The sequence below is a fragment of the Pongo pygmaeus genome, chromosome 13 (assembly GCF_028885625.2).
Source record: "Pongo pygmaeus isolate AG05252 chromosome 13, NHGRI_mPonPyg2-v2.0_pri, whole genome shotgun sequence".
NCBI lineage: Eukaryota > Metazoa > Chordata > Mammalia > Primates > Hominidae > Pongo > Pongo pygmaeus.
This window is the reverse complement of record NC_072386.2, coordinates 113,337,030-113,359,266: the sequence shown is the minus strand read 5'-3', so window position 1 is coordinate 113,359,266 and position 22,237 is coordinate 113,337,030. Positions and strand designations below refer to the sequence as shown.

General features: G+C 36.9%; 1 protein-coding gene and 1 pseudogene across 1 annotated transcript; both read right to left on the bottom strand.

Moving 5' to 3' along the window:
* Positions 1-8,312: 8,312 nt before the first annotated feature.
* LOC129043544 (serine/threonine-protein kinase tousled-like 1) lies at positions 8,313-10,671 on the bottom strand (annotated as a pseudogene).
* A 9,885-nt stretch (positions 10,672-20,556) lies between these two features.
* On the bottom strand, positions 20,557-21,514 carry LOC129044537 (olfactory receptor 1L3). Its single transcript, XM_054502503.1, is given in 4 exon segments — positions 20,557-20,830; positions 20,832-21,189; positions 21,192-21,490; positions 21,492-21,514. Coding segments are annotated over 4 exon segments (954 nt in total).
* Between the last annotated feature and the right edge of the window lie 723 nt (positions 21,515-22,237).

The window sequence follows — 22,237 nt, the reverse complement described above, 5'->3', positions numbered from 1 at the left end:
ACAACGAGAGTGGATTTTCCTTCTCAGTCAGAAAAACATGCAATAATGCTATGTTAATAAAAATAGCATAGTACTGGTACAAAAATAAACAATTCATCTGATAGAATAGAATCTAGACACAAACCTATACAAAAAGACATTTAGCTTTTTGAATGTGACAAGAAAGATAATTGTGGGACAATTGTATATTCAACTGAAAGAAAATAAATTTAGATCTCTACCTAATACCATCTGTAAAAATAAATTCCAAATGTATTTGGACATCTAAAAGGAAAAAATTTATAAAATTATAACAAGAAAATACAGGAGAATATTTTTTATAATCTTGGGGATGAAATAACCCTTCCTTACAAAATAGAATCCCCAATGCTCTAAATTAGAAGATTGACAGATTTGACTATATAAAAGTGAAAATATGTGTGACAAATGATGTCATGAAAAAAGTTAGAAGCACAAGGATTAGAAAAAAAATATTTGACACATATGTATGATGTATCCATAGGGGATTGTTTCTAGGACCCCTATGAATACCAAAATCCATGATACTCAAGTTCCTTTTATAGAATGGCATAGTATTTATATATAGCCTGTGCACATCCTCCAGTATAGTTTAAATAACTCTGGATTACTTATAATACCTAAGGTAAAATAAATATTGTATAAATAATTGCTATACTCTACTGTTTATTTGTATTCCTTATTGTTGCAATATTATTTTTTCTAATATTTTAAATCCACGATTGGTTGAATCCACACATGTGGAACCCACAGATATGGAGGGCTGTATGCACAGCAGACAAGATTACTATTCATATAATACAAGGGATTTCAATAAGTTAATATGGAAATTATAAATATTCCAAGTGGTGGTAGAGACAGTAATGTTTACCAAATATTGCATATGAAAACTTACATTTCTCACTCTCTGCAGTTTGGAGTGAATACATAACTACTTCTGTCCAAAGAAATATGAATTTAAGTAACGTGTGTTATTTCTGGGTTAAGGCAAAAGAAACCCACATGCAATTCTCCAGTCTGTTTTTCTCTGCCAAGGAGTCTGTATGATTTAGATATGCGGTGGTGGACCTCTATCAGTGTGGCTTTCTCTGAGTCACTATCCATAGAGCACCCCTGAGGACTCACAGTGGACACATAGTGTGAGCAAGAAATAAAGTTTTATTGTGTTAAGATATTGAGATTTTAGGATTAATTTGCTACTGCAGCATAGATAGTCTAGTCTGGCTAATGCTTCAATAGAAAAATGAGAAAAAATATAAACAGATAATTCCCAGTGGAAGGAAGAAAAATGACCAATAAACATTTATAATGATATGCAAATTAAAGGAACAATGAAATATTATTTTTTGATCAGTATATTGGAAAACATGAAAGATGCCGATACTATAGAGTGTTGACCGTGTGAGGAAACAGGTGCTGTCACACACTAGATTGGCACAGAAATGCCTTTTCTGAAGGACAATTTTATAGTATCTAGCAACTTCTACTTTTACGTATGTATATAAAGCATAGAACACATTTGAACAATATATGTATAAGGTGTTCACAGAAGTTTTGTAACAAAAAGAGAAATTATTGATATGTCCAATAATAAAGTAGTGTTTAAATAAATTATAGTAGCTTCATATTATAAAATATTGTTAAAATCCTAGGGGCCAGTTAAAAACAATACTGTAGATTGTAGATACTAGTGACTTAGAACCATCTCCAAGACATCTTATTAGATGAAAATTCAAGTTGCAAAATAATATATTTATACTGTGGGATTTCAAGGCTGTTAATATTTATATTTACATCTATAAAGATATATTTTTATACACAATGGGTTTATGGGTGGGAATCAAGAAATATTTTTAGGTTTTACTTTATAACTTCTGTTTGAATTATTTCACAACTAGACTGTATTCATGTGTTATCTGTGGACTTAGGGGAATAAAGGAAAATAGAAACACGTAAGACCAGAAAAATTGAATTAAATTATTTTTAACATAGTGCTTTCTTTATGTCCTTTCTCAGTATCAAATATTGATTCATAAAATCTAAGAAAAAGCAAAAAGAAAATCCCCAAAACTTATAATAGATAAAAATAGACCCAGGAGATAAGGGAAGGAGGTCATTCATTTGCTTAACCCTAAACTCACAGCATTGGCGCTATCAAATTACACAAGCCAATAGGGACCCTCTAAAGAAATTCCAACCTTGGCTGTGCATTGGAATCACCTGAGAGCTTTAAAAATACTGATACCTGGGTTGCATCCTTAGAGATTCTGATTTAATTGGTCTAGGGTGTGGCCTGGCCATCGGAATCTTTTGTGAAGCTTCCCAGGTGGCTAAATGGGCAGAGGAGGCTGAAAATCCCTGCCTTAGATAAAGTAGACACCATTACCAGGGTTTTAAATTAGGAGATCAAAAGGAATAGGGGAATCGATTTGTATCCCTGAAAAATGATGTTATTCAAAGAACATATGAAAAAATGGCTCTGACTAAAACTGGTTTAAATATGCTATCTCTCTCAAACTGGTTATTCAGCAGCTCTCTCCAATGCTGCCCTGGTGGACTGACCTCAGATGGGAGCAGGCAAGGCCTGTGAGTTACGGCATCGTCTTTCCCCTTTCTAAAATCAAAGTAGAATATGGCCCCTAGAGAGCAGCCCAAGGGAAAAGTCAGGAGGCCTCACTCATGATGCTGTGTCAGAAAAGTTTCTGAGTCACCATCACCGCAGAAGCTGCCTCTGAGGGACAGGTCCAATCTCAGCTTTCCTAACGAGGCTCTGGGGACGACTTGCTATCAAACCTTTAGGTTCCTTTTCTTTGATGTTAATTAACCACTTGGGTTGGCTACTGATAGCCTAATTAAATGGAATCCAGAGGTAAAACTTTGGCTTCTCCTTGATGAATGAATGGGTACTTGGGAATTAAGCTTGGAACCTCTTAGCACATCAAGTCAGTCTCAAAGTAACCATGGCCTCAGCTGATCCCAACACAGTTCCCTGGTACAGAGAAACCAAGATTACTCAGGCATACCCATCCCACTGTCTAGTCAGAGAAACATGTTCTCCCTTGAGAGCAAAGGTATTTATCTCCTGATTAGAACATTGGCTTATCTGGTTTGGAACTCTACTGAAATAGGAGCAGAAAGGGACTCTAGGGGAGGTCACGGCTGTCCTTGGTGACCTTAGCCTCACACAGGTTAAGGTTTGGCCTCAAATATCTGTTTTCTCTCCATGGTGTTTGGGTAGGCACCTGGGATTGAGAAATAGTTGTGACAGTTATATTTATCATGATGACCTAGAGAATATTGGTTGACATCTTTAAATTTGTGAAAATAATGTGATTAAGAAGTATGTCCTAGTTCAGTAGGTGGTGAAAATTATTAGAGGGTATTATGGCAAGGGAACTCAAGAAACTTTGGATTCCACTCTGAAATCCAGGTACTTCTTCCCATGAGATTGCTAGGAGAAATGCTGCCCAAGGAATAATGACAAACTGAAGCAAAGTAACATTTTATTGTTATCTGGACTTTGGGCCCTGCATCCCAATGCAGAGAATTCTGTAAAGCTACAGTGTTTCTAAACTAGTTATATTTATTTTTAATTTTTATCTTCTTAACTTTTATATCTTTAGGAGATACAAGTGAAGATTTCTTCCATGTACACTATTGCACAGCGGTGAAGCCTGGGCTTTTAGTGCACCCATCACCTGAATAGTGAACTTTGTACCCAATAGGTAATTTTTCAACCTGCACCCCACAGCATCCCCCCTTTTGAAGTTCCCAGTATCTATTGTTTCTATCTTTATATACATATGTACCCATTGTTTAGCTCCCACTTATAAGTGAGAACATGTGGTATCTGACTTTCTGAGTTACTTCATTTAGGATAATGGCCTCTAGTTCTATCTGTGTTGCTGCAGAAGACGTGATTTCATTCTTTTATTATGGTTGAGTAGGACTCCATAGTGTGCATGTGTGTGTGTGTGTATGTTTGTGTGTGTATACACGTTATCTGTCTGTCTATCTATCAATCTATCTATCCATCCATCCATCCATGCATCTCATATTTTCTTTATTCAATCCTCCACTGTTGGACACTTAGGTGGGTTCCATATCCTTGCTATTGTGAATAGTTCTTCAATAAACATGTGAATGCAGGTATCTTTTTGATATAATGGGCCCAGTTTCATTTGTCTGCATATGGCTATCGAATTTTTGCAGCACCATTTATTGAATAGGGTGTCCTTTCCTCAGTGTATATTTTTGTCAACTTTGCCAAAGATCAGTTGGTTGACTGTATGTGGCTTTATTTCTGGGTTTTCTATTCTGCTCCATTGATCTTTGTGTCTATTTTTATACCAGTACCATGCTGTTTGGTCACTATAGCCTTGTAATATAATTTGAAGTCAGAAAATGTGATGTCTTCAACTTTCTTCTTTTTATTTAGGATTCCTTCAGTTATTCAGGCTCTTTTTTGGTTCTATATACATTTTAGGATTTTTTCCCTAATTAAAAAAATTACATTGGTAATTTGATAGAGATTGCATTGAGTCTGTAAATTGCTTTGGGAAGTGTGGTCATTTTCACAATATTGATTCTTCCAATCCATGAGCATAGAATGTTTTTCCATTAGTTTATATCATCTTTGATTTCTTTCATCAGTGTTTTGTAGTTCTACTTATAGAGATCTTTTACTTCCTTGGTTAAATATATTCCTAGGTATTTTATTTATTTTTTGTAGCTATTGTAAATGGGATTGCCTTCTTTATTTGTTCCTCAGCTAGATCATAATTGGTATATAGAAATGCTACTGATTTCTGTACATTAATTTTATATCCTGAAACTTGATTGAATTCATTAATAAAATCTAAGAGGTTTTTTGGTGGAGTCTTTAGGGTTTTCTAGATATTAAATCGTATCATCAGCAAAAAGAGAAAATATGACTACCTCTTTTCCAATATAAATGCCTTTTATTTTTTTGTCTTGCCTGATTGCTTTTGCTGAGACCTACAAGTACTATATTGAATAAGAGTGGTGAAAGAGGGAATCCTTGTCTTGTTCCAGTTCTTAAGGGGAATTATTTCAACTTTTTCCCATTGATGTTGTCTGTGGGTTTGTTGTATATCGCCTTTATTATGTTGAGGTATGTTACTTTGATGCCTAATTTGTTGAGGATTTTTATCATGAAGTGTTGCTAAATTTTATTGAATACTTTTTCTGCATATATTGAGACGATCATATGGTTTTGGTCTTTATTTCTGTTTATGTTGATGTATCACATTTATTGATTTGAATATGTTGAACTATTGTTACATCCCTGGGATAAATCTCAAGTGATCATGGTGTATTATGTTTTTAATGTGCTGTTGGATTTGATTTGCTAGTATTTTGTTGAGAATTTTTGTATATATGTTCATCAGGGATATTGGTCTGTAGTTTTATTTTTCTGTTGTGTCCTTGTCTGGTTTTCGTATCAGTGTGATACTGGTCTTGCAGAATTAAGGAGCATTCCAAGCTCAATTTTTTGAAATAGTTTCAGGAGGACTGGTATTAGTTCTTCTTTTTATGTTTGGTAGGATTTGGCTATGAATTCACCTGGTCCTGGGCTTTTTGTTATTGTTGTTGTTAGGAGGTTTTTTGTTACTGATCCAATCTCACCACTCATTATTGGACTGTTCAGGAGTTTTGTTTCTTCCTTGTTCATCTCAGGAGGTTGTATCCTTCCAGGAATTCATCCATTTCCTCCATGTTTCCTATGTTGTAAGTGTATAGTTTTTCATAATAGTCTCTGATGATCTTTCGCATTTCTATGATATCAATTGTAATGTTTCTTTTTTATTTCTCATAGTGTTTATTTGGACCTTCTTTTCTTGCTATTGGTCTATCAATTTTCTGTTATCTTTTTGAAGAGCTTTTATTTGTGTTGATCCTTTTTTTTTGGTTTTAGTTTCATTTAGTTCTGCTTTGCTCTTTATTATTTCTTTTTTTCTGCTAACTTTGTGTTTGGTTTGTTCTTGTTTTTCTAGTTCTTTGAGGTGCAATGTTAGGTTGTTAATTTGTGATCTTTCTACTTTTTTGTTGTAGTCATTTAATGCTATATACTTCCCTTTTAGCACCACGTTTACTGTACCCAACACATTTTGGTATGTTGTTTTGATTTTCATTTGTTTCAAAAATATTTTAAATTCCTATCTTAATTTCTTTATTAACCCATTAATTGTTCAAGAGCATGCTATTTAATTTTCATGTATTTGTATAGTTTCCAAAGTTCCTCTTGGTATTGATTTCTAGCTTTTATCCACTGTAGTCTGAGAAGATACTTGGTATGATTTCACATTTTAAAAATGTGCTAAGACTTATTTTTTGGCCTAATATATGGTCTATCTTGGAGAATGTTCCATGTAATCAAAAGAATGTATATTCTGTAGTTGTTGGGTAGAATGTTCTTTAAATGTCAAGTAAATTTGGTCTAAAGTCCAATTTAAATCTAGTGTTTCTTTGTTAATTTTTTGTCTTGATGATCTGTCTAGTGCTGTGAGTGGGGTGCTGAAGTCTCCCATTATTATTTTATTGCTATCTATCTCTTTCTTTAGGTCTCGTAATATTTGTTTTGTGAATTTGAGTGCTCCAATGTTGTTTACATAAATATTTAGGATTGTTATACCCTCTTGCTGAATGAATCCCTTTATCATATAATGTCCTTCTTTGTCTTTTATTGCTTTTTTTTGTTTGTTTTACATTTTAGCTGTCATTGTTTATTACTGTTTTGGCTATATTCTCTACAATTTCAGCAGCATTTTAAAGAGACAGTGTGTCTATGTACAATGAAAAAACAAAATGGCTTGCAACATCAGAAATACAGTTTAACTGTACAATATTAAAGAGAATCCATGGTAAGTATAACCTCCTTTTTCTGCAACATGAACAACTTACATGTAAGTATCAGCATTATTAATGTGACAGTAAAGAAAAAGTCCTTACAGGAGTGAAATACAGCATCCTGAAAAATATTGGTTTCTACCCTACAAGGCAGTTAGAAAATATTCACATTTTAACAAATTTGAACAAACTACAAGAAACTTATTTATGGGATCATCTTGCTGATAAGAACTTTCTAGAAATGTAGAATAACCATGAACAATGTATAAATCTAGTATCTATGTGCTCCACAGCCCTATAACCCAATAACTGATTTGAAGAACTCAATATGTCCAACATGGATCATTTTTACATGTCTTGATTGTTAATGAATGTCTGCTAATGATGTATAGTCAACTCGCACCTTCTAGGGGTTCATTTAATTTTTTAGCAAAGAAGTGACATCATTTAGCAGCAATTAGAGCACCTTCAAGAAGACTTAAAAAATACAATATCCAATTACAAAAGCCACGTTTTAAACATTTGTACAAGAATAAGCTGCTGAAACTTAGTAATTGAAATATGACATCTGTACAATACTTTACAATAGAGCTAGAAGGGAATTTATCATTATCCTGCATAGAACCAGTCTGCATTTGGTACATACTGTCACCTGTTTTGATGAACAAGGCCTGGTAACAAAAGAAAACTACCTGTTATCAATTCTAACGTGTTGAAAACACTGGCAATATTACAATTTAGTGAATTCAACTGATTTCAAAACAAGCAGCTCATTTTGTCAGAAGTGTCAAGTATTTAGGAATAATAGCTCTCCCTTTAATATAACAAGTGAAAGAAAATGGACATGTGATTTCAAGGTGCAACTTGGTAAAAGCCAGAATAGACAAATGACAAAGCCTAACTTTGTCCAAAGATTCTAACTGTCACATTCTATTACTATAAAACTCAACTGTCACTCTCATTCAGTTCTTACTTTGACTTCAGCAGATTAACTGCCAAATGCTGAAGAATGTATCCAGGCACTGTAGTTCGTGTGTTAGAAATATGTCTCATATTTTTCCATGCGTTTTTAAATGATGAAAAACTACCCTTCATATTAGAACTCTGGTAACAACCAAATGTATTTAAGTATTATAAATGTTATTGACAGTGTTACCCCAAATAAAAGACCAAAAATGTTTTTCTTGTATCTTAACATGGTATTCCTGTTTCTTTATAATGGGCAGTCATCCTTCACTGCTCAAAGTTGTAGACAAAAGTGTGCATTTATTCATTGTCCATGATCCAGGCTCATACAAATTACACTATGAGGAACTTCAGCTCACAAACAGTTTTTAACCACGTCCTGTGTAAAAAAAAAAAAAACAAAAAAACACTCAAATGCTCTTAAACTCAAGTGTGCATCTGGAAGCAATTCAAAGATATCATGTCAATCTTGGAGGAAAGTAAGTAATTATGCTTGAAGAAAGCGGTGTAGGAGATGTTGTCAGCTCAGCCATGTTGTAGGTCTCCTGAATAATTTGATCTTCGCATGTGTAGGAGAAGGCATGGGTCATGTTGCCAGCTGGTGCACATCAAATCAATCTTCTTTTTGATATGCCAAGCAGCATCTTATAAAGGCCTCGGGTTCACTGCTTACAACTGGTTTTACAGGGAACAGGACTTCTGTGGCTTTTAATATTGTATTTTCTTGAAGAATGTCTTGTTGAGATTGATTGTGACCAAATGGCTTTTTACCATAAAGACACTGAAAGAAGATGACTCCAACTGACCACACATTAACCTTTTTGGAAATCGGAAATCTTTGCTACCTCTTTTCCAACTACAAAACACTCAGGAGGTAGATTAATTCCATCTGCACCATAGCTATCATCATCCATAATCTTGGACAGACCAAAATCAGTGATTTTGATTTCACCACATGCTATTCTATCTACCAAAAGGATGTTTCCTGGCTTAAGATCATAATGTATAATGGGGGGTTGATCTCATTGGTATATCTTAGTGCATTTACAATCTGCATTACAATAGACTCAGCTTCTTTCTCTGACACTAGCTTGTGTTGCTTCAGATAGAAATCCAAGTCATTGCCTTCACAGTATTCTAACACTGTACAAAATGTATCTGTATCCAAGGAGAAATAATCATAGAGTTTAACTATTCGGGGGTGATCCAGTTCTTTGTGTATTCTATACTGCAGGCATGTTTGTAGTAGTTTTCTTTTTTCTCATCTCTCCAGCTTTTATTAAGCTGATGTAGCTTCACAGAAGCGTAGCTTTGTTCATAAAGGTCAAAAGCCTTATACACTTCACTAAAGCCACCTCTACCAAGCAGATGAAGTAATAAATATCTTTCATTTAACGTTGGGTGATCTTTGAATTGTGAATTATCTTCATTGTTTATTCTTCTCAGCTCATGTATGTGAAGATTTCTGACTCTTTCCAAACATTCAAGTTCTGCTTGGATTTCTGCCTCTTCTTTTCTGAGATGTCCTAGTCTAAGTTTGAAAATTTCTTCCTGTTCATAATATTCTGCCAAAGTCAACAGTTGTGGTAAATTTGGTCTAACAAAGGGATCATTTTCTGCTCCATTGACTGCTTTGTTTTTCCTTTGTTTTGGTTCAGAATTGGTAGAGGGTGCCTGAGAATTATTAGCTGTGGGAGGTTTGCATTTGGCTAGAATTTTCCTTTGCCTTTCAATATCTTCCCTTTGCTGATTCACCCATTCTTGTTGCTTCACAAGATTCTGAAATGCAAAACCATCTATCCATTATTCAGTAAATGAAGCACCATGTCTAACTGTTGTAAAGTGCCTGAGACACAATCAATCTTGCATACTCTTCTCTCTGACAGTTTTTCTTGTGTACTCTTTTCAAAAGAAGTTTCTTGCTCATTTATATGCACTTATTTAATCATTCTTTGTATTTTTCAAGTAATTTTTTTTGTTCATCTATTTGCCATCTGAGATCATGGTTAGCCCTGAGCAAATAATCTATACATCCTTCCTTCTTTTCCAGGTCCTGGATTTTATTACTTTCTAAGGCTGCTAATTTCAGGATTGTGAGATCAGTCTGAATAATTTTAAAGGATAATTGCTTTGGTTGTAAAATAGGGTGGTCCCCAAATGCTGATGCAGTAGGAGAAGGGCTATTTGGTCGAAGAGATGAGGAAGGAGTGGAATGTGAATGTGAATTTTGAGGAGAACTGATTGCAGGAGGTATGCCTCTTACTGGACTTGAGCCATTTCCACCCTGGTATTCAAAATAATCACTACTTTTGTGGCCACGTCCCCCCAGTACTTTTTCCCTGATAATTTTCATTCTGGTTTTCTGCTTTTCTCTATCTTCCCCTAGATGATTCTGATTGTTTCTTCTCTGGCTTCTCAAGGGAACCCACTGCAGATAAAGTCCAGTCACTTGTATAGTCCTTTCAGCTGCCTGCCAGTCGTTTCTCTGATTCTTTGTCACTTAAAGATCCTAAGCTTCCAAAACTGTGATAAGAGCTTTCATTATTTGTTGAGGCTTTAGCTCCAACACTGCAACTGCTGGTACTCCCAGTGCTCCCACTTACAACTCCAGTAAATCTAGCTTCCAATAACTCTTGCCTTCTTGGATTCAGACTACAAAGCTCATCCATTGCACCTTCCCTGGGCCTCCTGGATGGTGGCATGTGATTCATCAGGGACCTGGCTGCCACTTGCCGCTGAGCCTGGAGTTAGAGATGTGGAGAGCTGGGACCAAGATGGTGGCCCCTCCAAACTTCCACTACTACTTTGGACACTCATCAAGCTGCTTCCTGGGAACCTGACTCTCACTCTGCAATGGCAGCAGTGACAATGGCACTGGCACTGGCCTCCATCATGGTGGGGGCTTGGCTGAGGGTGAGCAAGAGAGTGAGGGCAGGGAGCAGAGAGTCAAGGGGATGGGGGAGGAAACAAGAGGGGAGGTGGGGAGGAAAGAGGTGAGGGAAGGAGAGGGGATGGGGAGGAAGGAAAGGGGGAGAAGTAAGGCAGTGGGTGGGTGCACCAGAGAAGAGGCTGAGGGAAGGAGCCCAGTGGCTGAGGTGTGGTAGGGGCACCCGCCAGGGCTGGGGTCTGAGTGTGGGCCTATTGCTGTTTTTGATTTAAAGTCTGTTTTATCTAATAGAAATATAGCTACACGTATTTGCTTTTGGTTTCCAATTGCATGGACTATCTTTTCCCACTCTTTTACTTTCAGTCTATGTGTGTCTTTATGGGCAAAGTGAGTTTCTTGTTAGCAGCATATAGTTGGATCTTGATTTTATTTTATTCATTATGCCAATCTTTATCTTTTAAGTGGAACATTTATTTACATTCAAGATTATTATTGATATGTGAGGCTTTGTTTCTGTCATATTATTAATTTTTACACATTGTTTTATAATTTTTTTTCTCTTTTTACAAATTATGTCATGTTGCCATTTGATTCCTTTCTCCTCCTCCTTTGTGTGATTGTTTTATAAGAATTGTTAGTTTTATTTTTCCATGTGTTTTCATCATAATACTGATCTTTTGTTTCCATGTTTAAGACTCCTCTGAACATTTCCTGCATAGCCAGTCTAGAGGTGACAAATTTACTCAGCATTTGCTTGTCTGATCCTTCATTTGTGAAGCTTTTTCTGGTAGAATATAAAATTCTTGGCTGACAGGTTTTTCTTTTCTGTCTAGTGCTTTGAAAATGCCATCCCATTCTCTTCTGACCTATAAGGTTTCTGCTGAAAAGTCTGCTGTTAATCTGATGAGGTTTCCTTTATGGATGACTAGCTGCTTTTCTCTTGCTGATTTTAAAATTCTTTCATTTACTTTGACTTTAGACATTCTGAATAATACATGTCATGTTGAAGTCTTTTTGCAATGTTTTTTCCTGGGGATAGCTGGGCCTCCTATATCTGGATGTCTGACTCTCTTGCTAGGCTTGGGAAATTTTCATCAGTTATTTCCTCAAATAGATTTTCTAAACTTTTTGATCACTCTTCCCCCTTGGAATACCAATAATTCATAGGTTTTTTGGTCATCTTATGTAGTCCCAGGTGTCTAGAAGGCTTTGCTCATTCTTTCTTATTCTTTTTCTTTACTTTTGTCTAACTGTATTATTTCAAAATACTTGTCTTCTATTTCTGAGATTCTTCCTTCTGCTTTCTGGTCTATTACTGAAGTTTTCAAATGTATGTTTTATTTCCTTCAATGATTTTTTTTTTGAGACAGTATTGCTCTGTTGCCCAGGCTGTAGTGCAGTGGTGCGAACATAGCTCACTGCAGCCTTGAACTCTTGGGCTCAATCGATCCTCCAGCCTCAGCCTCCCAAGTAACTGGGACTACAGGCATGCACCACTATGCCTGCGTGATTTTTGTATTTTTTTTTTGTAGGGATGGGCTCTTGTTATGTTGCCCAGGCTGGACTTGAACTCCTGACCTCAAGTGATCCTCCTACCTTGGCCTTCCCAAATGCTGGGATTCTAGGCATGAGCCACTGTACTCAACAGGGGATGAACTTTTCATTCCAGAATTTCTGCTTTTTTTTTCCCCTAAAGATATCTATCTCCTTGGTAATTTTTTAGTCATATCCTAAGTTGATTTTTGGACTTCTTTGTATTAGTTTTTAGATTTCTCTTGCATCTCACTGAGCTCCTTTAAAAATCAGTATGTTGAATCTTTTACTTGACATTTTGAGGAATTATTTTTTATTGGGATCTGTTGCAGGACAGTTGTGGTCCTTTGGTGGTGTTATATTTCCCCACTTTTTCATGTTTTCTGTGTCCTTCTTTTGATATCTGAGCATCTGGTGAAGCAGTTGCTGGTTCCAATTTTTTTTGAAATTGCTTTGGTAGGGGAATTTCTTTCCTGAAGATGTGTGTATGTTATTGGTTGAGTAGAATACTTTGGCTAAGATTATGGGTGCCTGCAATAGTGTGATCTTTGCATGAGCTCTTTAGCAGTACACAGAGTCAGCGGTATCCGTGATTTCCTCAGTGGCTTAGGGTACAGTTATTAGTTGAGGTTGTGGCAAGATTTTGCTGGGGACTTGGACACTGACTGAGCCAGTCTCCAGGTCCCTGTGGTGGCAGCAGTGGGGTTAATGTGCCTGTTTTTAAGCCCAGAGCAACTTACAGTGACTTTGGTGTTAAAGTGTCCTGGAGGGCTGGTTCTTGGGCCCCAAGTGGCTTGACTAGAAGCTAGTAGTGGGATTGGTAGGCCAGGTGTGTGGGTGGGTTCTCATATCCTGTGGCAGCTGGTATCACGTGGGTGATGGCAGTATCAGCGGTGGAGCAAACCACAGGGACCTGGGTGGTCCATATTGGTGTTCTTGATAGCTGTGATGGGTTGGGCAGGCTAGTCCCCAGTCCCAGAGCCACTGTAGCAGGGTGATGGGTATTACCCTTAGTGTGCTCAGGAGATCTTTGCCTCCCCTGTCTCTCTCCCAGCTGAGTGGCAGCTGCAGCTGTGTTGCCTTGAACTTGGGCCAACTGTGGGGCACAGCTCAGTGTTAAACTCTCGAAATGAAGCTAGCCGTCAGTTTGTGACCAGAGAGGGCAGGACCCCCTAAGGCAAGCAGTATGGGTAAGAAATTATGGGGAGTGTGGTCTGCTCAAGTCTTAGTCTCACAGCAGCCTGTAGCAGGGTAGTGAATATTGTCCTATGTATGTGTAGGACAGCTTGGTTTCCTTGTCCCTTTTTGACTGGGTGCTGGCTGCAGCCATGGCAACTCAAACTTGGCCCAAGGGTGAGGCAAATCCCAGGATTAAACTCTTAAAATGGTGTCAGTTGTGGGCATATTACCAGAGAGTGTGGATCCCCTCTCAGGTGAGCACCATGGGCAAGAAGCTGTGGGGAATGTGGTCTGCTCATATCTCAATCTCAACAGTATTCCACAGCAGAGTAGTAGGGATCCTTCCTGGGGTGCATGGGAGCACCCAGTCTCTCCTATCTCTCCTTGAAGCAGCACAGTGGCAGCAGCTAAGTATGTAGATCATCAGTATCTAGGCTCTCTGAATGGCACCTGGCTGAGGCTGGTCTAGGCTCAGATGCCTGTGAGATTTCGTGTGGGTTCCCTTTCTGGAATGACATCTCTGTGCAATCTTTAGGCAGCTCTGTGTGTTAGGCCCAAGGTCTAGAGGGTCAAAGCATTCTCCCAAAGTCCAGAGAAACCTGGGGGTTTCTCTCTTACTGTTTCCCCATATCTAGGAGCCTCTCTCAGCTCTCAGTCAGTCCCTCACTAGGCAAGGTGTCCTGAACCCTCTCTTTACTTATTTTTGGTGCTTCTTGTATTTTCTCTGGTGAATCCTAGAATTCTCTTCTAGATGGTCTGTTTGAAACGTACCTACTTTCTATTCTGGTTCCTCTCCTGGCAGGAGGAACACACTACCTTCATCTAGTCAGCCTTCTTAATCCCTTTCTTGTCTAAACTGTTCTGTTTTCAATTAAATTCATACTCTGGATGAAGCAACTTTAGTTCATCTTCTTAGGATGTTCAAATCCAGGTCTTCCATCTTATCACATTAGGTATTATGAAAGGAACAGGTAAGAGAGTGACAGCATCAACAACAGCATTGACTAAATGCTTACTATCAACCAGGCACTGGTCTAAGCATTTTATACACATAAAACTTTAATCTTCACAGTAATTCTTGTATGTCAAAACCATTTTATGGATAAAAAACAATGTAATATTTCTGCTACGTTAGGATTAGAGACAAGTGTATTCTTGGGGCAAACAAGAAATATGTTAAACAATACTGTATTGCTCACCAAAAATTTTCTAAGAGAATAGATTTTAGGTACTTTTTAGTACTCTAGAAAAGCTAACTATGTAAGATGATGGATATGTTCATTTGCTTGACTGTAATAATAATTTCACTGTGTATACATATATCAGAACATCATGTTGTACACCTTCAATATATACAATAGAAAATCTCAAGAAAATTTTTGTGAAATTGATTAACCATTGTTAAATTTTCTCTAGAAAAGAAATTGTTTAAAAATAATGAAGAAAAAAATTAAAAATAACAATGATGGAGGACTTGCCCTAAAAGATTTTTAAAAAGGCTCTTAAGTTATAGCAATTAAAAAGGCATAAGAACAAATGTACATATTGCTATAGATTGAATGTGTCACACAAAGTTCATTTCTTAAAAACCTAATCCCCAATGCAACAGTGTTGAGAAGTGGGAACTTTAAGAGGTGATTGGGTCCTGAGGGCTGTGTCTTCATGAATGGTTCAATGCTGTTACCTCAGGAGTCAGTTAGTTATTGCAGGAGTGGGTTTCTGATAAAAGGATGAGTACAGTCCCCTTCCTTGCTCTCTCCCTCATGCTCTTTTGCCCTTCCACCTTATACCATGAGGTGGCACAGCAAGAGGACCTTCACCAGATGCAGGCCCCTTGACTTTGGACTTCCCAGTCCCCAGAATTGTAAGAAATAAATTTATTGTCTTTATAAATTACCCAGTCATAGATATACTATTATAGCAACATAAAGCAGAATAAGACACATATCAGTGAAACAAAGAAATAAATGAGATAAATGTATATATGGGCATTTAGCATTTCAAATTAGTGATTGTAAATGTTATCAGAGTAATTAGATATATAGATGAAATAAAGTTATATATCTGTCTACAAAATATTTAAAACTAAAGAATAGAATAGAACTGAAGTTAATATCAGAGGCTATATTTTTTTAGAGGGAAAAGCTTGACAAACTTGACAACATAATAATCAATGGTTTCTATATACTGAAAAGTTCTATACATTGAAAATTACCAAAATATTTGAAGGCATTATAGCAGGAAGGCAGATTCTGATCAACACAGAAGCTGTCCAACAGTTGGATAGGTTACCCCATTATGTTGTGAGTTCCCTGTCATTTGAGGCAGTCAAAAAAATGCTAGGTGACCACAGAGTATGTCCAGTTTGCAGGAAGAATCAAAGTATAGAAATGGGTAGATAAGAATGAAAATAACTTTTATAGAAAACTAATCGTTAAGTTTAAGGTGAGATTTTGGGGATATCCAGGAACTTAGGGCTGATTGAAACAGAAATGGTGCCTTAGAAACAAACTAGAGATGAAAGAGAAGTTATCTTCTGGTTAAATATTTACAGTGCATACTCTGAATCTGAAAATCAAGAGTGACTGGTCCTTAAATCTGGATCTGAGCGTATGGAGAGATATAGAATTTCTTGGATGGGAAGATTTAATATCATGAAAATGTCAGTTTTATCCAAGCCAATGTACAAATTATATACATTTTCAATCAGAACCCCAATAGGTTTTTGGAAAACATATGCAGCAATTAAAACAATTTCTATGTACAACTTTGCCATATATTTATGCAATTATATGCCTATATGTACAGCATGAGAGTGGTTGAGGCAATCTATTGTCTGTCTGTCTGTCTATCTATCTATCTATCTATCTATCTATCTATCTATCTATCTATCTATCATCCATCTATCCATTAATCTATCTAAACTATCTTACCTTACAGCTAAGGACACAATTCAAGCCTAATTCATGTTTGACACCACATGTGAACATAGTTGATAAAAAGGTAAAGACTTTAGCACTTTTGAGAATTTCACATGAAGAAATAAATGTGTGAGAATTGTCAATAACTTTTTTGAAAAGTACGATTCAAAGAAGGAAGAGTTACCTTAGTATATATATTTAAAAACTATTACCATCAAACATTATAGTTTGACACAAATAGAGATGATTGGGTTAGTGAAACAGAATCAAAAGTTCAGAAATATATTTGAATATGTATTTGGATTTACTATATACTATATACTTACGTGGAGAATTTTAAATTCAGTGTTTTATTTAACCACTTCATGATGGCAGATGGTGACATCTCTACTGGGTCATCACTAGAGAGTATAAGGAGTAACGAAAGCCAGTTGCCAATCCAAAGCAAGCCCTAGTGATCATCCATGGTGACAAATGGATGGAACAAGGGTGGATGTTAGCGACAGATTCTAGTATAGAACCAAAGGAGACCACACTAAAAAAACCCTGCTCTATATTAGGGACATCAAGAGTAAGCTGCATAAGTCCTGAGAGTTTAAAGAAAGAACATGGAGGGAGTAATGACAGCCGGGAGGGGTATGAAATGAATAAATGGGGCTAAATTATAACAGAAGTCATGGAGAAATTATTGAATTGGGATAAGAGAAACTCAGAATTGGGCCTCAATTGGGCAAAGCAAAAAGTGAAAAAAAAAAAAACTATACAAATTAAGCTATAGAATGATCTATAAATTTATACAAAAAAGATAACTTGCACATGCATGTTTATAGCAGCACATTGATTTATTTCCACTCATTGAGTTTATATCCACTCATTGATTGAGTGGATAAGAACTTGTGGTGTATATATATACATATATATATATATACACACACACATATATATACACATATATATGATGTTATATATATAGGATATATATTCATTGGATATGAGTGGATAAAGTATTATATATAATATGTTATATAATGTAATATATAATATAATGTGATATATATATGTATATATGATGGACTACTACTCAGACACAATACTTTATCCACTCATATCCAATGAATGGATAAAGAACTTGGATATATATATATATCACATCATATATATATATCATATCATATATATATATCACATCATATATATATCATATCATATATATCACATCATATATATATCATATACATATATACATATATATAGGATATATATTCATTGGTTATGAGTGGATAAAGTATTATATATAATATATATTATATAATGTAATATATAATATAATGTGATATATATATGTATATATGATGGACTACTACTCAGACATAATACTTTATCCACTCATATCCAATGAGTGGATAAAGAACTTGGATATATATATATCATGTCATATATATATATCACATCATATATATATCATATACATATATATACACATATATATATATGATGGAATACTACTCAGCCATAAAAAGGAACAAATTAATGGCATTCACAGTAACCTGGACAGAACTGAAGACTATTATGTTAAGTGAAGTAACTCAGGAATGGGAACCAAACATCTGATGTTCTCACTCATAAGTGGGAGCTAAGCTATGAGGATGCAAAGTCATAAGAATGATATAATGGACTTTGGGAACTTGGGGGAAAGGATGGGAGGGGTGTAAAGGATAAAAGACTACAGACTGGGTTCAGTGTATACTGCTTGGGTGATGGGTGCACCAAAATCTCACAAATCACCGCTAAAGAACTTATTCATGTAACCAAATACCACCTGTTCCTCTAAAACCTATGGAAATAAAAAATTTTTTAAAGTTATGCTATAGAATGAAAGTATGCCCAAATCTTGAGGCCTGTGGTGACTGTGAAAATTCACTTGTTATATGTACCAGTGCTCCTTGCTCCCATGCCCATTGTAGACATACTCAATCTTCATCCTTCTTCATTCAGCCCAGTGGTAGGCACATAAGTTTTCTCATTAGCAATGCAGGAGTCTGCAGTTGGCACAGAAGTTAAAATTAATTTGCAATACATGTAATAAAGGAATGAAATAGAACAGTATATCCTTATTTTGATTCTGCCTTACCCTTGGTTAGGGATTAACAAGGGCAAATACAAAGGTATTTAAATCTCTTTTAAAAAAGTTTTATTTTATTTTTTGATTGACAAATAATAACTGTATATATTTGTGGAGTACAGTGTGATGTTTTGATACATGTATACATTGTGGAATCATCAGATCAGGCTAACATATCCATCACTTCAAATACATGTTGTTTCTTTGTGGTGAGAACAATTAAAATCCATTCTTCTAGCTAGTTAGAAATATACAATACATTATTATTAACTGTAGTCACCTGCTGTGTAATAGATCCCCAGAACCTTATTCTATCATTTTACACTTTAAGATAATCCATCTGCTCATTGTCTAAAATACCATGAGAGATTAATTTGTTTGGCTTTGACATTGCCATCTGCTAAAATACGAATACTAGGAAAGAAAGAGAAACTCATTAAATTGCTGCATTTAAAAAAATATTGTGGGAAATAATTCATCTGGCTGCTTTCCTAAGTCACGTAATTTATTCCCCAACTATATTGAGAGGCTCCTTTATATCAGGCACTCTGACCCAAGAGACCCTTGCTAGTAGTTTATATTTATTGATATTTTGACTCTGCCTCCAGTGACCACAGGGAACATTTCTGATTACAAGGAATAAACCTTTTTTTATTCTGAGCAAAAAAACTAGACAGATAGAGGAGACAGTGGAGATTTTTAAATTCAGTGTTTTATTTAACCACCTAGAGATGCCTAGAAATATATGCATCTCTAGATGGAAGAGCGAACAGGCAAGAAGCCCCAGGAAGAGTCAGGGGATGAATGCCCCTTGGGTACAGGAAAAGAAGAAAGAGTAGAGACTCAAACTCATGTAGAGACATGGAGTTGTCTTATTAACAGTCAATCAGGCTGGGTGTAGTGGCTCACGCCTGTAATCCCAGCATTTTGGGAAACTGAGGCAGGCAGATCACTTGAGGTCAGGAGTTCAAGACCAGCCTGGCCAACATGGTGAAACCTCATCTTCACTAAAAATACAAAAATTAGCTGAGCATGGTGGCAGGCGCCTATAATCACAGCTACTTGGGAGGCTGAGGGGTGAGAACTGCTTGAACCTAGGAGGCAGACATTGCAGTGAGCCAAGATAGCACCACTGCACTCCATCCTGGGTGACAGAGCAAGACTCTGTCTCAAAAAAAAAAAAAAAAAAAAAGAAAAAGAAAAAGAAAAGTCAATCAGATAATTGGTAGCAGTTGTTGAGAATCTGACTCCAGAGCCCAGGACATTCAGCTCTTGCGATAATTTTAAAAAGGGACCATAAAGCTGGGTGTGGTAGCTCACGCCTATAATCCCAGTGCTTTGAGAGGCTGAAGCAGGAGGATCACTTGAGGCCAGGAGTCTGAGACCAGCCTGGGTAACATAGCAAGACCTTGTCTCTACAAAAAATTAAAACAATTATCTAGGGGTAGTGGTACACACCTGTAGTCCTAGCTACTTGAGAGGCTGAGGGAGGAGGATTGCTTGAGCCCAGGAGATTGAGGTTATAGTGAGCTATGATAGTGCCACTGTACTCTAAACCTGGGTGACAGCAGGGTACGACCCTGTCTCTAAAAAGGTGGAGGGGGGGACCAAAGCCTGTAGTCTCATGGGCAAGTGAGACTCGCACATACATACACACACGCCTGCAAAAAATTCCTGACAGCTTTAAATAGAAGAGAGTGACTATGTGTGCATAATATTGCACATATTTAAATTTCTACATAGGTATATAGGAAAATTCTCTGATAATTGAATGACCAAACTTGGATGAATTTATAAACACAAAGAAATATGAGAGGCTCCAAATAAATATGCAAAGAGTAAAGGGAATGTGATGTTCTGGAATTAAGATATATTATGAGGTGAGTCTGTGATTGGAGCTTTGATACCAAGACATCCTAATTGTTCAATCATAGGATGACGGAGACCACAGGGTGGAAAACCACAAGGTGAAGCTAGAAATGGTGAAGATGAAGAAACGTTTTTTCAAGAAAAGAGTTGCATCAGGTGCTAACACACACACACACACACACTCCTTGTAATCAGGGTCCACAGATTTTATTGGTCTTTGTAGAAAACCTACCCATTTGAGACTTAATCTTGTTTATCAATTTCTGTAAGCCCCATTTCATGTCTTTGTTTCTTAAACTGTAGATAAATGGGTTCAACATTGATGTCAACACAGTGTAGTTGATTGTTGCTATTCGGTCCTTGACATTATAGCTGGACAGAGGCTGCAAATAGACATAGCTAATACTCCCATAAAACAGAATCACCACAGTGAGATGGTAGCTGCAGGTGGAGAAGGCTTTGTGCTGAGGGAATCTTGAGAACAGCAATGAGAATTCTTAGAGAAGAGATGATGATACAGACAAATGGAGCCATCACAGAGGCCAGCCCTTCTGTCATGGCCACAATTTCATTGACAAAGGTGGAGGAGCAGGACAGTTTCAGCACAGGGTTGACATCACAAAAAAAGTGATGGATAACATTTGATGTACAAAAGGTGAGCCGATTCACCAGGAGGACATGTAGGAGAGAGTGGAAATAGGAGAAAGTGACAGGGAATGCTAGTAGCAACACACAGCATCTGCGGTTCATAACAGTGACATAATGGAATGGGTTACAAATGGCTACACAGCGGTCAATGGCCATAGCTGCCAGGAGATAACTATGTTTCCAAAAACCAGGAAGAAATACATCTGTGCCAGACATTCAGCATAGGAAATGGCCTTTTTATCTGATAAGAAGTTCACGAGCATCTTCGGGACTATGACTGTTGTGTAGCAAATATCAGCAAAGGACAAGATGCTTAGGAAAAAATACATAGGGTTTTGAAGTCGAAGATCAGAGTGGATAGCCAAGATGATAAGCAGATTTCCCATCAAAGTGATCAGGTATATGATAAGAAAGAGGGCAAAGAGTGGCCTCTGGTCTTCAGACCGAGAGGAGAGTCCCAAGAGGATCAATTCAGAGTCTTGTCAGGTTGGACGTTCCCATGGACTTGTACTCACCTAAGGATAAGCAACACTGTCAATTAATGACATAATTCTTATGTCATCTACAACATGCATCTTTCCACGTTGTTCTTACACTGAATAGTTATTAATAGAGCATTTACTCTGTAGTTTATTTTTCTTCCTGAGCATGGAGAAATCAGAACTGAAAGTGTGTTTTCACTTTTTAAAAGATCTTTGAGGTAGATACCTGTCTTAATCAGTTCAGGTTGCTATAACAAATTACCATAGCCAGGTCAGATGCGGTGGCTCATGCCTGTAATCCCAGCACTTTGGGAGGCTGAGGTGGGTGGATCACTTGAGGTTAGGAGCTCGAGATCAGGCTGGACAACATGGTGAGATGCCGTCTGTACTAAAAATACAAAAAATTAGCCGGGCCTGGTGGTGCATGCCTGTAGTCCCAGCTACTAGGGAGGCTGAGGCAAGAGAATTGCTTGAACCTGGGAGGCAGAGGTTGCAGTGAGCCAAGATTGCACCACTGCACTCCAGCCTGGGTGACAGAGCGAGACTTGGTCTCAAAAAAACAAACAAAAAAATCATAGACTAGGTGGCTTAAACAACATTTACTTTTCACAGTTCACGAGCCTGGGAAGTCCAAGATCAAGTTGCCAACAGATCCAGTGTCTGTGGAGGGCTTGTTTCTTGGTTTTCAGAGGGCTGTCTTCTCCTTGTAGTCTGGCATGGCAGAAAGCAGGGGGAGGAAGCA